Source organism: Limulus polyphemus, unplaced genomic scaffold, assembly GCF_000517525.1.
Source record: "Limulus polyphemus unplaced genomic scaffold, Limulus_polyphemus-2.1.2 Scaffold5295, whole genome shotgun sequence".
Taxonomy (NCBI): domain Eukaryota; kingdom Metazoa; phylum Arthropoda; class Merostomata; order Xiphosura; family Limulidae; genus Limulus; species Limulus polyphemus.
This window is the reverse complement of record NW_013670905.1, coordinates 45,623-60,324: the sequence shown is the minus strand read 5'-3', so window position 1 is coordinate 60,324 and position 14,702 is coordinate 45,623. Positions and strand designations below refer to the sequence as shown.

General features: G+C 28.5%; 1 protein-coding gene across 3 annotated transcripts in view; it reads right to left on the bottom strand.

Annotated features, from left to right (window-relative positions):
• Window positions 1–700: 700 nt before the first annotated feature.
• The window catches only part of LOC106472394 (cullin-2-like), a 35,532-nt gene continuing 21,530 nt past the window's right edge, over window positions 701–14,702 (bottom strand). For all 3 annotated transcript variants that reach the window (XM_013933037.2, XM_022400973.1, XM_022400972.1), the window contains 9 exons: window positions 13,971–14,099; window positions 13,279–13,365; window positions 12,645–12,791; window positions 11,376–11,453; window positions 10,052–10,118; window positions 6,821–7,017; window positions 6,352–6,456; window positions 5,079–5,198; window positions 701–1,684 (listed from right to left, as the gene is read on the bottom strand). In XM_013933037.2, the coding sequence (XP_013788491.1) occupies window positions 1,553–1,684; window positions 5,079–5,198; window positions 6,352–6,456; window positions 6,821–7,017; window positions 10,052–10,118; window positions 11,376–11,453; window positions 12,645–12,791; window positions 13,279–13,365; window positions 13,971–14,099 (1,062 nt within the window). In that variant the 3' untranslated portion in view covers window positions 701–1,552. The remainder of the gene's footprint in view (window positions 1,685–5,078; window positions 5,199–6,351; window positions 6,457–6,820; window positions 7,018–10,051; window positions 10,119–11,375; window positions 11,454–12,644; window positions 12,792–13,278; window positions 13,366–13,970; window positions 14,100–14,702) is intronic.

The following is a 14,702-nucleotide window of genomic DNA, read 5'->3' as shown; positions in this document are numbered from 1 at the left end:
GATAGAAATCTACATTAATTCAATTTTTTCAGATCTTTTGATAAATTATCAGCCCAAATATACACCATATTGTCCATGTAACCACTACTTAAATGAACTATTACATATTCATTAGTACAAACTTCTAATCAAAGCAAGTTAGTTACTTTTGACTCTTGATCATTTGAGTAATCCCATGAACCAGTTTGATCATGACTGATCATTTTACAACTAACTTTGGTCAGCACTTCTTAATCTTGATCATTTGATAATTGATGGTACATTCTTATTTGCTTTACTTGACCTTAATCAATTCTTGTTTGATATTTCTGGCTTCTAATACTTGCTGTTTGTTTAATCAAATATTTCTATTTAATCAGCTATGCTACAAACTAATCCACTTAATTTAAAATTACATACATTTAATCAAACAGCTGTATTTTTGTAAGCTTTACTTGCTGTCCAGAATCATTTATATAATTGACTTTTCTGAATGACTAGTTTCCATTTCAATGAAATCAATACGTAGGAAATCTTTAGAACTTATTGATCATTTAAAAAAAATTCACTGATGACAAATATACTGTTATTCATTTCTGTTGCACAACTATACATTATAATAAAGTAAGCAGATATTTTAATAAACTATTTAACCTTTAAAAATTACTAATAAAAATAATAACAATAAAGCAGCAGGTAGACAAACTAATTTAATGAATTTTATCAAATACACATGTACACACACACACATATACATACTGATAGCAGGTTTTTTGTTTGTGTATTTTGAAAATACTTAGGAATCATGAGTTATTTTTTTGAATTTCTACAAACATATAATATGCTTTAATAAGGATAACCACTTAAAAGATTAAAAATCTACATTTTCAAGAACTTGTGTAAATAATGGAGATTACCCAAAATTTAACAAGCTTTTATAAGTGTAGATAAATATTAAGTAAAGCTTGTTTTAGCTATTAGCATTACATGATAAGATTTATAACAAATATTTCTCTTATATATCAAAATACTCATTATATTCAAAAAATAACTAAAAGAGACTGATCTTGAAACTTAATTACGACTAACAAATATTATAATTATTTTTTATTATTATATAGAAAATCTATAAATGTTTTAACCTTTTTAAAAAGCTATATCTACTCTCAATTAGCAGTACCATTAATTACTCATGTGAACAATATGTCAACTTATTATACACAAGATAAAATAAAAAACATTGTTTTAAATATAATTCAGGTTGTTTTGTCTATACATAAGTGTTGAAAAACAATGTTACAAAATCTGGAAATAAACTACAGTATTTGGTAAATACTTTTCTTTCCATTAACTTAAAATGGCTTGTAACAATTGCACTTTCTATTAGTACAAGTTACTGGATGTATTTCTTAATATAAATGTGACAGTAATTTTTTATCATATCCTAATATTTACAGCATAAATTGTACAGTTTTAACACTGTGTTTACTTCTGGCTTCATCCGATGCTCTCACACCATTAACACAAAGGGTATGTCATTTTGAAGTTAGCAACACTCCCTATATATATTTCATTATGCTACATAACTGTATTCATCAGCAGAATGAGGGGTCCTTTCCAAGTACTGTTTGTCAATCAAGGATTCAACACATTTCTTGATCATTGCAATGCTGGGCACAAATCGAGATTTAGCTTGGTTGATAACCTGAAACGAAACAGACAACAATGATCTAGGTTTAAGCATGTCTTTAGGTAATGAAAGAAACAGTTTAATCATGAAACTATCATGTTTATGGCATAATATTTATTTTCTAATAAAAAATACATCCTTATAAAATATGATTTTACATCAAATTACAATAGCTTGTTTTAAAGAAGGTTTAGGTTGGTGATTGTAATTGATCTGGAAAGATATAATAGATGTTATTCATCTGCCCTTGAAACTTGTTAAGGAGTATATTTCAATCTATTAGCTCAAGTCTTTAACTGATAAAGTTTTGCACTATGATTAAGACATCATCCTCAAATATTAGGTAAACCAGAGCATGAACTCCATTAAACATTAGGTTGCTGCTTTTGAAGAGAGTTTACAAATTTTTTGATTATTCTTATAAAATTCACTAAATGTTGTTTATACTTCTTGGGTAAAAGTTCTCGAACGCTTATTTTACTTTGTATAGTTTTAACAAATGAACAGCCATAAACGTTATTTATTTATTTTTTTATATAGATTTATTTTTCTATATCAATTAATGGAATATTCCAATTATCATATTGTTTGAAGCACCTTAGTTATATAGGAAGAACACCACTTAAATACAATGGTGTAAATGTCTAATCAACTGAACCAATTGGTTTAAAATTATATTACTATAGGACTGGGAGTTTTAATCACATCATTCTTCAGCAACTCAATACAGGTTTGCATTGTTAAAAGAATGGTGCATAACTTGTGCATGACAGTGACAACGAGATCTTACAATTAATGCCAAAATTTGAAACAATGATCTTGTTTTGCCTTAAAAAATTTATAAATTGCAAGTTAACTACATTATAGGAATTGGCCAGCAAAAATGATAACTGTTACACATATTTTTTCTATTGAAAAATTACTTATACAAATTTTGATTTGGAATACCAACTGAGATATAACTTTACACTTATTAATAAAATAACTTCAGTTCTGAAATACTTGCATGGGTTGCACATGTTAATAAAAACTAAATTCCAGAGCTTTCAAGGATCAAAGTGTAATTTTCAAGGACCTCATTTATTGATCTTAAAAAAAATGTCAACTCCACCAAAATTAAATGACTAATGTTTTATTATATCTTCTAAAAAAACAAGCAAAAGTACCCAACCCCAATGATATGAAAAGTTTAAGTTAATCTATAAATTTAAATTATTTCATAGATTTTAAAAAGGTTAATTGTGTTGCACTCTTGGTTTTACTCAGAGCTACTTATAACACCGACCATGAAAAGTAATTGTTAAGCATTTCAGACATGCTAAAAGTCACTCAACAATAACATATCGTAAATCTACATTTTTATTCTTTAAGTTACATCACATTTTGAAATGTGAATGATAGTGTGATTAATTCCTAACAATTTAGTGTAGAATATCCTGCTTGTGAAATAAAATTTGGCATCAACATTATTCATGCCTGTTCTCCCATCATTTTAAAAGTAAATGTTGAGCTTTTGCTGCATGCACAGTTTTTCAAATGGGAGACGACAAATGCTTGGATGGACATCATGGTTCACAATATGTATAAGATACAGTGATATCTGCACAAAATGTTCTAGCAATATAACAGAGATATCAAAATACACTTACTCAAGGATAAAAAGAAAAAAGCATGAAAACAAGCCATAAAAAGAAGTTCTGAATGACTACATGCTGCTGAACAAAGCACTAACAAATTCTTTATAATTTATAATTCCCTAAGTATATTTAAACTTTTCACAACTTCAGTTTAATAACAAGGGATGAAGTCTTACATTTTTCTCCCAAATACTGTGCGTTGTCCAGAGCTAAAAACCTCTCTAGCACATAATAAAATCAAAACCAAATAATATTTATTGTACATTATATAAACTTGCAAATAGGGCAAGTCAACTTGTACGTGATTGGCTGCTGAATATACATCATGAAACATTACCTTGTTACCAAAGCAAAGATTCACATTTGTATTGCTGGTCTCATCAACAATGTTGTATGTCTCATACTTTTCCCACACAATTGCATTCCATTATTTTTTCTTACATTTCCCAAGTTTACTGCTGCAATTCAACCTAACAAAGATCTTTAAAAAAAAACTGGAAACCTTGTGATTCAATAAAACCTTTATGTTTCAAGGTATTGTTCAGCCCGTACATTTTCTTACACAATAACATCCATTCACATTTAAAAAATATTTAAAACAATAACTGTTCTGAAAAACTTTGCATAGTTTTTTTTTATTGATAAACGTTTTATTTAATTTGCATACAAAATCCATTCCACTTGATAAAGTATTAAGCTATCAATTCTGATATATCTCCATGTTTATCTGGCAGTAAACCATTGGTCAATCTTTGAATTAAAAATTTTTAGAGTTAAAATCAATAAAAAAAAAGCATTTTACACATTGTTAATCTCTTCCCATGACCAAACTAAACCTACATTATTAACTAATAAATTAAGAAAAAAAATAAAGTCCTCATAATGCCTCCTAATCAATGCATGTAACCTATACAATGAACATACACCACCTTCTAAACCACCTACTCTTTTGATTAAAGTGAGTGATATTTCTTACACAATATTTAAGCAGTAACTTTATATTACATGACAAACTGTACTCCCAGTAAGGCACCACATAAATTAAAAGTAATTTTATGTTGTAGATCTAGAAACTAAATTTCTAGGACTTTTCGGCAATCTTTTATGGTTTTCTAAATAAACTTTGATATCAATTAGCTATAAAATTATTTCAGCTGTATTAATTATGATCCACCGATGATTGCAATAAACAAAACTCATTTTTCTTGTTAATTCCTTACTAAACCATTGTGAAAAAAAAATTAAGTAGATCTCCCCTTGAGCCTCACAATGTCCGAGTTATGATTTGAACTTTTTTTTTCTGTCCCTTTTAAACTTTACAAGATTATTAAAAAAAGTGACAACATTATTTTGATCATGGCTGTTGTGACTTTTCAATACAACTCAATTTCATTATTTGAAAACTTATGAGTATGATTTTGTTATGTAATAAATTTAGTCTAAGCTACTAATTCTATCGTATTTTGAGCTAACTTTCTACCAAACTGATTCAGGTGTTTAAAATGTTAATTGCTTTTTTTTTCTATGTTCAAAAACAACATGGCCTGTCGTGTAATACTGCTTTAAAAAATGGTTAGGTGGCTAGAACATAATGACTCTGCACATTCTTTATAATAATATCTATTCAAAACTCCAACAGTGAAATAAACAAAGGAGAACATGAACTTAAATTGCAAAAGCAATTATTAGCACTAGGTATTTCAAATAAAATATCATCTGAAAAAAAAACTGTCTAAGTATAACTTGCTTTTGATTCAATTTCAGCGACTGACCTCTTGTATAAGTGTGTTGTGATGCAAAACCTTCCTTGCTTTCATTATGCGAACAATTGCTGCTTGAAGATAAAGTTTTCTGTCTTCATCTACAGAACTGTGAGTCTGTTCAACTTCTTGCTGTGAAACCAGACATAAAATTGGATTACTCATACCCCTGACTTTCAGATTGCTGTACGAATGAACTAAGCATGTATAGTACAATAATTAGGTAATACACACCAATGTGGTTTGTTGTAGAAATTAAAAAAGAAGACGACATGAAATGCTTTACAATTTATGTAGTGTTTGCTACATGAAGCATTGATGACCTTGTGAACATTATGAAGATGGTCAGTAAATTCCAGAAAAAAATTAATTTTGCTCAATATTTCACTATACAGTTTCTTTGGAAGTTTTATAAAGCTTCTCCAAATAGTTTAGTCTTTATAGGAAAGAGAGCAATAAGCTCTGATACATTATACCAAGTCTACACACATATTGATATACTTTTCTACACAAATATGGATATGTGAATGACTCAATATGTGACACATGGACTACTAATTAATACCATAGCTTGTTTGTTTATTTGAAGTTAAGCACAAAGCTACACAATGGATTATCTGTGCTCTGCCCACCACGGGTATCGAAACCCGGATTCTAGCATTGTAAATCCACAGACATACCGCTGTGCCACTGAGGGGCACACACACATGGACTAAACAGCCTAAGGTGTGGATACATATTTTATTTTTATACATAAACACAAAAACATTAAAAGCAGCTAGCATGGACAAAACTGGCTAATTTTCAATGTTTTTTTCACCCATGAAAGAACCATTGAATATAAAAGGATTATTGACCTAATTCACATCACCTTATGTAACAATGAATATTTTAAATAGATTTTTCTGAAACAAAACACAATAACACCAGTTTTAAATTCTATAAACATCCATGTCATTTGAAGTATGCAATTATTCAAGTGAATAACGTCAAGACTTTTTTTGGTGTCTCTTGACCATTTTTATTGAAAGGAAAAATTAAAAAAGAGTGATGAAAACATGAAACTACTACCTTTCATTGACTAGAAATAAATGTTACATTTTGTAAGATAATGTTTCATTCTTTGGCATTCTTGTTTGACAAATGTAAAAAATATGGCAAAAACATAAAAATATGTTTATCTATAATATAGAGAGATGTAGCTAAAGTGACACAAAGACAAATATTTCTTACTAAAATACTTAATAATGGCTACACTACTTAAGTAAAATAAAATAAAACTTACTTGAGTAGACTCTTTCTGTACCACTGCTGATATTTTAAACTTAGTTCTTTTATTTGAATAATTTTTATTTAGCACAAGCACACTTTCTGCATCCAAAGGAGCTTCCTATTAACAGAGAATTTTTTTAGTTAGGACAAAATCTATCATTTAATCAAAGTGAGTCTAAAAACATTTCTATACAAATATAAAAATAGTAGCTTACAAATTTACTCAAAATTACTATACTGTAGCCAAGAGATGTGCAGCTGATGAAACCATATGTACATTTTTTCAAAAAAACAAATTAAAAATAAAAGGGCAGTGATGGTATATCTGGTTATAGCAAAAAAAAAAAGAAGAAAAAAAAAGATAAATCTCTCATAATAAAATTAATCTTTTACTAGCTACTGTTCTTGAAAACAATGAAGAAACATCATACACAATAAAACTCTAGTACATCAAACCTGAAAAACCAACAACAAAAACTTACATCTGCAGTCATGATAAGTTTAGCATCTACTAAGCTCTGCAAGTGTTTAACAAGTTGCTCATCATTTAATTTGGTGTTCTCTTGAAGTTCTTTGTAGCTTAAGGTATCTGCTGACTCGTACAGCAATAAGAGTGCCATTTGGTAGGTACCCATAGTCACTATGTAAGGCTTTTTCAAGTAACTCAATTTCACTTCAGCTGAAAAATTTTGAAGTTTATAAAGTTCAGGAATACAACTTGTGATTGGCATACACCATCAAGATGTAATTATTTTAATTTAAAATATGAGGTTAAAAATATGTATAAAACATCATTTACACACAAAATCTTAAAAGCTACATTGGAAAAAGATGACACAAGTCTTACAAAACTATATGTACATGCACGTATCTGAAAGGCGTATTTCTATTCCATCCTAGATTTAACAAAGGAGTCCACTGGATTTCACTGAGTATTATACACATTTTTCTAAACTATTTATGTACCAAACTTCTTGTTGGTTAAAAGATTCCTAATAACATACACATCACACACAAAATATAAACAAAAATTCTATTAATGTTGTAATTAATTCTACTAAATACCATTCATTTAGACCAAAAAATGAATGTTTTCACTCAATGTCTTTCATCAGTTTTTACACCTTCCCAATAATGAGTAGTATAAAAACATGTTAGTAATTTGATAATTAAACTACCACTAGTATAAAAAATATATTATAGTCAATTTCTTTTTCAGATTTAACCTTTTTTTTTTAATTTTCTTTATTATCTCTTTCAATACAGGGTCAGTCAGTGTAACCTTCTAACTATTTTGTGCTTGTTATAGTTTTCATGCTATAACTTTTAAATTTGTTTGTAATTAAGCACAAAGCTACACAATGGGTCATCTGTGCTCTGCCTACCACAGGTATTGAAACTCGGATTCTAGCATTGTAAGTCCGCACACATACCACCGTGCCACTGGGGGGCTTTAAATTAGTAAATTAATGTTAACAAAATTTAGCAGATTATCAATAAACATTACAATGTTTTCATATGCAAAATATCTAATTTTCTTATTAAGTCGTAAGCTTTGTAAAGCAATGTTTCTCTCATGCCTTTTTTTTTTTTATTTTTTTAGGTTTCATATATACATTTGAATAAAAAAAATCATAAATTGCTACATCAATACCATAGAATTCAACTATAATATTATCAAGCTTAGTAACTAAGATGTATTTTACTCTTAAAAAAATAATGAAATTTTGAGCAGACTAAAGACACAAACTACCTCATTGAAATCTTGGTTCAAAAGAAAGAAATGGCACTAGCCACGTTAGAAAGGCTGAGAAAATCATAAGGGGGATATTCTGATCTTCCAATTGGTTATTCATGTCATATACAGAAGTAAGTGTAAAAAGAGCATTTCCAAAAATGGAAAGAGATGATCGGGGTGCCACAGTGTTTGATTTATTACATGAGCAATATCTTAACAAATAGAAAAGATAAGACTTTCTTATTTTATATTCTAGCTTGTCAATATCTGTAATTTGAGTTTCTAATTAGTACAAAACTATAGACTTAGTATTTTGACTTCAGAAACATCTACTTTGAACCAGTAGTTTCGCATGATACACAAAAATCGATGTTTATCCGAGTTTTTTTTTATATTTACTTTTAAATTAAGAAATTGAGTAATGTATAGTTCTAAAATTTGAATTATAATCTACAGTTTGATACCAAACTTATTGACATAAATTCATGAAATAGTAGTTGAATAAAATTTTGAATGCGAGTCAACAAATGAGATGACATGACCTTTCATCTGTGACCCATCTTGAAAGGGCTATTCAATTTCAACAAACATTTGTTTGTTTTGAATATTTGGACAAAGATACATAAGGGGGATAACTGTGTTAACCACCTATCCTTAACTTTGAACTAACAGACTAGAAGGAAGACAGCTACAAGTCACAGCATCCACCAACAACTCTTGGACTGCTTTAATCAAATAGTAGGATTTGATCAAAACTGTTATAATGCACTTATGATCTCAAAGTGCAGAGCATGATTTTGTGGCAACATGACATAAACCAGGAACCTTTGGCTCCACAGACTGGCACATTAATTACTATGTCACACCATGCCCTTGAAAAACTGGATTGGCTTTATAATACATTTTGGCACACACACACACACATGTGTAACACATATTCAATACACTGCAGTTGGTTAAATAATTAAAGATAACAATGATTATCAGTCATGACCTGGAGAACCTTTATCATCACTGGCCAGTTCACATTTGAATCCCTATCTTAAGTTGTAAAAACATCAACTTTCTATTAGCAAAATACCCCCCTTAAAAATATCACTAAATAAATTGAATTTTACTATACAATATTTGTGTGTGTGTGTGTGTGTGTGTGTGTGTGTATAAATTAAATTAAGCACAATCTTGGAAAATATGGCTAGTCTGTGTTTTATTACATAGCATATACATGTAAAGATATTTTTTGTGTAAATCGCATTCTGAAGAAACTCCTCAAATGGAAAAGAACCTAACAGAGGCTGGTGAAATAAACCAAAAACAGTGGTCTTGAACCTATGAAACTATACATTCATAGGTATTTAAATATTAAACAGAAATAAAAAGCATATTAACCTTTAATATTTAAGCTAATAACTATTCAAGATTTCAGATTCTTAAACTTGGTATTGCATGTACATGAGGATTCAGTTGTATGTAGACTTTGTGCTTGTGCTTTAGTTACTGTGCTATATTAAGAACTATAGGAATGATAAATGTATTTGCACCTACACACATTTATAAATTGAACATGCTTACATTTACTTTTCCACTTCAATTGAATCAAACCCTAAAACAAACTCATGTTATCCAAGATGAAACAAGAAAAGATACATTGATAATTCATAAATTACATTTAAACCTCGAGTAAACAATGTATGTCAATGCTCTAAAGAATGTACTATAAGCTCACACTTGTGGAAAAAAAACATTAACAGAAATCTATGTAAAGTGAAGTAAATCTTTACAAATTTTCTTCTTATAACCGACAAGTTCTACTAAGATAGAAGATTTTACATTGTAATCCTTTCAAACTACTTTCATAATCATAAGATGTTTTGATACTGTAATAAAGAACAAAAATTTAAATAATATTTGGACAAGTTAAATAGTAGGATTAATACAAAACTAATTTTTTATAATAAATTATCTTACTACTTACCATTACATAAGTGATGTAACCAAGTAAGTTTTCTGCCACTAAATTTACTGTTGTAGAACTCTTCAAACTGAATAATAATAGTAAAATTTAAATATGTGTTTATCACTTGCTTATTTTACAAAAAAAAGCAAAGATAAACATCTACCGAAGAAATGCGCTTTAAGAAAACAAGTAAGACAATTATTTTACTTGAAAATAATGAAGTTTAATATCAATAAACAGCCACTGGGTAACTTAGAGTGAACATCTTAGGGAAGGTACTACTTTAAACTTGAAGTCTTTTATAATTATGCAAGATTATACGTAATTAACAAAACTATGCATTATTTTGCTTACCCTAGATAACAAGACCAGTTCTTATGTGGCAGTTCTTCGACTGCACTCTTTTTGGACTGTCAGAGGACTCAAGACTCATTGAAAAAAATTGGCTTAATAAAAAAAAAATCTATGCTTACTTTCATGCAACGTTTTACGTCCAACATGTTAGCTTTCTTCAGTTTCACTCATACTAAGCAATAAAGCAAGTAATCTAAATGTATTTTACTTAAAATTATCATTGACAAGACTTACTGTCACCCTGGTTACTAAACCATGCACGGAATTAAACCTGACAATGATAACATATCCAATATAAGCAAGATTTGAGCAGAACTTATTATGAATTCTAGAAAACTTGACTTTTTCAGTTTATTTATTAACATTTCACTAATACATCACAAACTCTTCACTAAAATTTTCTTAACAATGTATATTTAGGAGTAATTTTTCATAGTTAATTAATTTTTATCCTATGATTTTCTTCTACAGTTTTAGTGACTTCAATAGAAGTTTATATAATAATATCTTATCCTAACAACAAAGAAAGTGTCAGATAAATGCATCAGTGTAGAACAATATACTAATGCAAACAATGGCATCATCTGACTAAGCCCAACGACCAAATCTGGATCACATAATTGCAAAAATTACAAAAGTGTGTGTATATATTACAACAATAAAATTATTTTATAGTTTCAAGGTAAGAGTTTCTTTATAAATACAAAAAAAGCAATACCAATTATGACTTCTTTCAATAAAGTAAGCCAGTTAATATGTAAAGTGAGTTGATATGATTTAAAAACACAAGTATAAAACCTTATATGATGATGATGAAATGAGTGTACAGATGTTATTATTTCCTCAAGTGTATGCTAAATATATTTTTAGATTAACAATAGAAACATATGTCATAACATTTTTAAAGCCTAAAATAACAAATAAATAGAATTCAAATATCAAATAAAAATATTATATACTCATAGTGTTAAGTTTCTGCAGCATTTACCTTTTGTACACTTCTTTCCAGTTGCTGAGGAATTGCAAAAGCAGAAATAGCAATTTGTCCTAATGGCCAAGCTCCAGCCTAAATAAACAAACACTGTCATTAAACTATATTTTCTTGTAACACACATTTTCCATTATGGGGACCCAGTTAAATTAACAGTGAAAACTAAATTTATGTATTTATTATTAACAGTTTTTTTTTTATAAACTATTCATCCTATAAGTAAGTTTGTGGTAACAACTGATTTTTGGAAACAAATATTTTGTAAAATATTAAATTTAAGATCAAATTAAGATTAATTCTTTTTCCATCATAAACAAACTATTGACCCAAAAACAAAATTTTGACAGGTATTTACATAAATTCTATAACGTAGCTACATGTACATGTTTGCAGGTTTTTAAATTTTTAAAGAAAATTAGTATTTAATTGAGTGATAACTGCAGAGCAGTAAAAACAATAAATAAACAATTTTAAGCTTAACCATCAATTATGTCATTCTCTGAAGATAATAAAAATGTTTTCATTACTATAACAATTGTTCTAATTTTATAGATTTTTTTTTCCTTAAAGACTGAAAAACCAGCTTGATAATGTCTTCTGTGTGTATAATCCTAAAAGTAACAAAGCCAAGTAAATATCCTTCTTAAAATAAATTTGGTCTATGTTGATTCAAAAATCAAATTACTAAAATATCCTAAACTCAAGAATTCATTATTCAATATAGTAAGCTTAGAATAACTTATATTACTTTCAAGCATCTTCTGTTTAATTTTAAGTTGGTTTCATGAAACCCCAAGAAAATACCTTGTCCATAATCTGACCACAAAGTGTGAAACCAAGACTAGGTCTGAGTGAGTAACTCAATATAATCAATTACCTATGAGCATCAACTAGTATCACATAACATAATAAATTAGTGAACTTATGACTGAATCAATTAATGTCATGAAAATATTCAACCAATCAAAAATAGTGTTTCCAATTATCACAGCTTTCAATTATTTCAACTATTCAAGTAACTTAAGTTTTTGATTTCTCATAATTATTTTTCATAAATTTAAGGTTGTTCAGCTTAATTGATTAGTGTAAAGATTTAAAAAAATAATCAACTACTCAAAATTAGTTTTTGATTATTCCATGTGAGAATAGTCAATCAGTGAGCCCAATAATTAATCAATTAGCAAATTCACGTAATTGCCCAGCTCTAATCAAGACATGCTGAGAACCAAACTGGCACCCCGAGTTAACACAGAAAATGTTTCTTACCTGAAGTACAAATATAGAAAAGTTAATACCAAGATCTATATTTTCTGTTCTCAGGAAGGATGTGAACTTGTTGTTGAGGTCTCCACTAACACTTATATCAGTAAACATCCTATGAAGTTTGCTTGTGAATTCATAGCCACATGCTTGCTAAGGAAAAAGGAAACCCAATGTTTACAGATTTAGTCTTCTCAAAAAAATTACAGTTTATAAACACGAAAAACTCACATATACCTTTTTCATTCGAGAATAGGTTATTGTTGAGGGTTAGAAACATTCATTATTATGAAATTCTATTTTAACAAACAGTAAATGCTGTTTGCTTGCTAGAGATTTTTGTATTTTTCTTAATATAGACACCATATATTAAAACATCTAAAGTGTGCTGACAAATGTGAAATGCAATACTGGAAATAATTATGGAAACAGCAAGCAAGCACTCCTCTATTGTGTCCAAGTGAAAAACCAGTAGGGAATTTCCAAAAATATTGATGTATATGCTTTAGTGACAATACACAGTGTGTAGGTTGGTTTCCATTCTACACAAATTATAAGCGACGTAAAGCTGATTAAAAAAACAACAAGAAATGAATAATTTTAACCAAACTTTATAATTACAAACACAACTCACAAATACCTTAAGTTTGTTAATCATTGTTTCTTCCAAATCCATTGACATACTCTGGCTATGAATAAGTCTTCTTGCTAGCATTTTAGAATAAAACTGAAAAATAAAAACAATAAAATATTATACACAGTTAAATATTTGAGAATAATTAATACAACACAAAGAAAATTACTTGTTTTTTTTTTCCTACAAATGGCTAATCTATATTGAAAAAGGCAGTACTATTAAGATTTGGGAAAATTGGTTTTAAGTAAGTTATCTTTTATTCATGTTTAGCTGTTTGAAAATAGCTGAAACTATTTGAAAGGATACTCCCTTTCTTAAAATATTAGTTTCTGAAAAATATAGAGTTAAAAATATTTAAATCTCTTTCAGGGATGACTCATAATAAATATCTGTATATGGAGTACCAGGATACGCAAATAAAAATCATTCAGTATTACATATGTACATATTTAATATGTGTAACTCAGCAAAGTCATGTATCTGTACATAATGATATTACTTGTGTGAACATGTTGGAGACTCAATATGCTTAAATGCATGTTTAATACAGGTATAGAAAACAAATCCTGAATTTGTTATCTACAAGTGAATTTTTAACTGATTAAAAATTTAAACATTTTATAATTTAACATTTCATCTTCTCATTTCCTACTTGAATGCTTCTACAAATGAGACGAGAGAAATTTTTAACTTACTTTTTGGTAAATGTCTTTGTCATCTATATACTTAAAAACAGTAATGGACTGAGTAATTTTATCTTCAATCTCTGACTCAGATATTCCCTTTGCACTCTTCTTGAGAAGTGAATCACAGTATTTTGCCAGCTGTATCAATCAACAAATAAAGAAACATATTACACCCAAGTCCACAAGAAAAACAAACTAAGCTGTTTGGAAGTCTCTTCCATTGTGCTAACAGTTTCATTAAAATTGTATCACTTTTTGCAAAAAGAACCCTTATATTCAAGAACAGCTCTTCAAGATGAAAAACACAATTTAAACTTAAGTTTATGTATAATCTTAAAATGAATAAATGTCTTTCTGTTCACAAAAGTATCCACGTAGAAGTCTCTCTCTAACATGCACACACATATTCTAAGCCAATTCTACAACAGTAGGTTCTCCATCAAAATAAACTATGAACCAACTGCTGCCAAGACAAAGTAAGTTTGAAAGCAGTCTCAACTTTGAACTTGACCTAATTTTCATACTGGTTATGAACTGTTTCACATCTGTGTTAGTGTTATTTTCATATATATAAGTGTGCATGTTAGTGTGTGATAAAGAAAACTACACTAAATTATATATATATATATATCAAGCTTTAAACAATAAACACAAGGGTGATTAAAACTATTCTTTATTCAACACTTTATTAAAAATAACATAACTTTCAAACTAAAATAAGTGGAAAAATCAACTGATTTA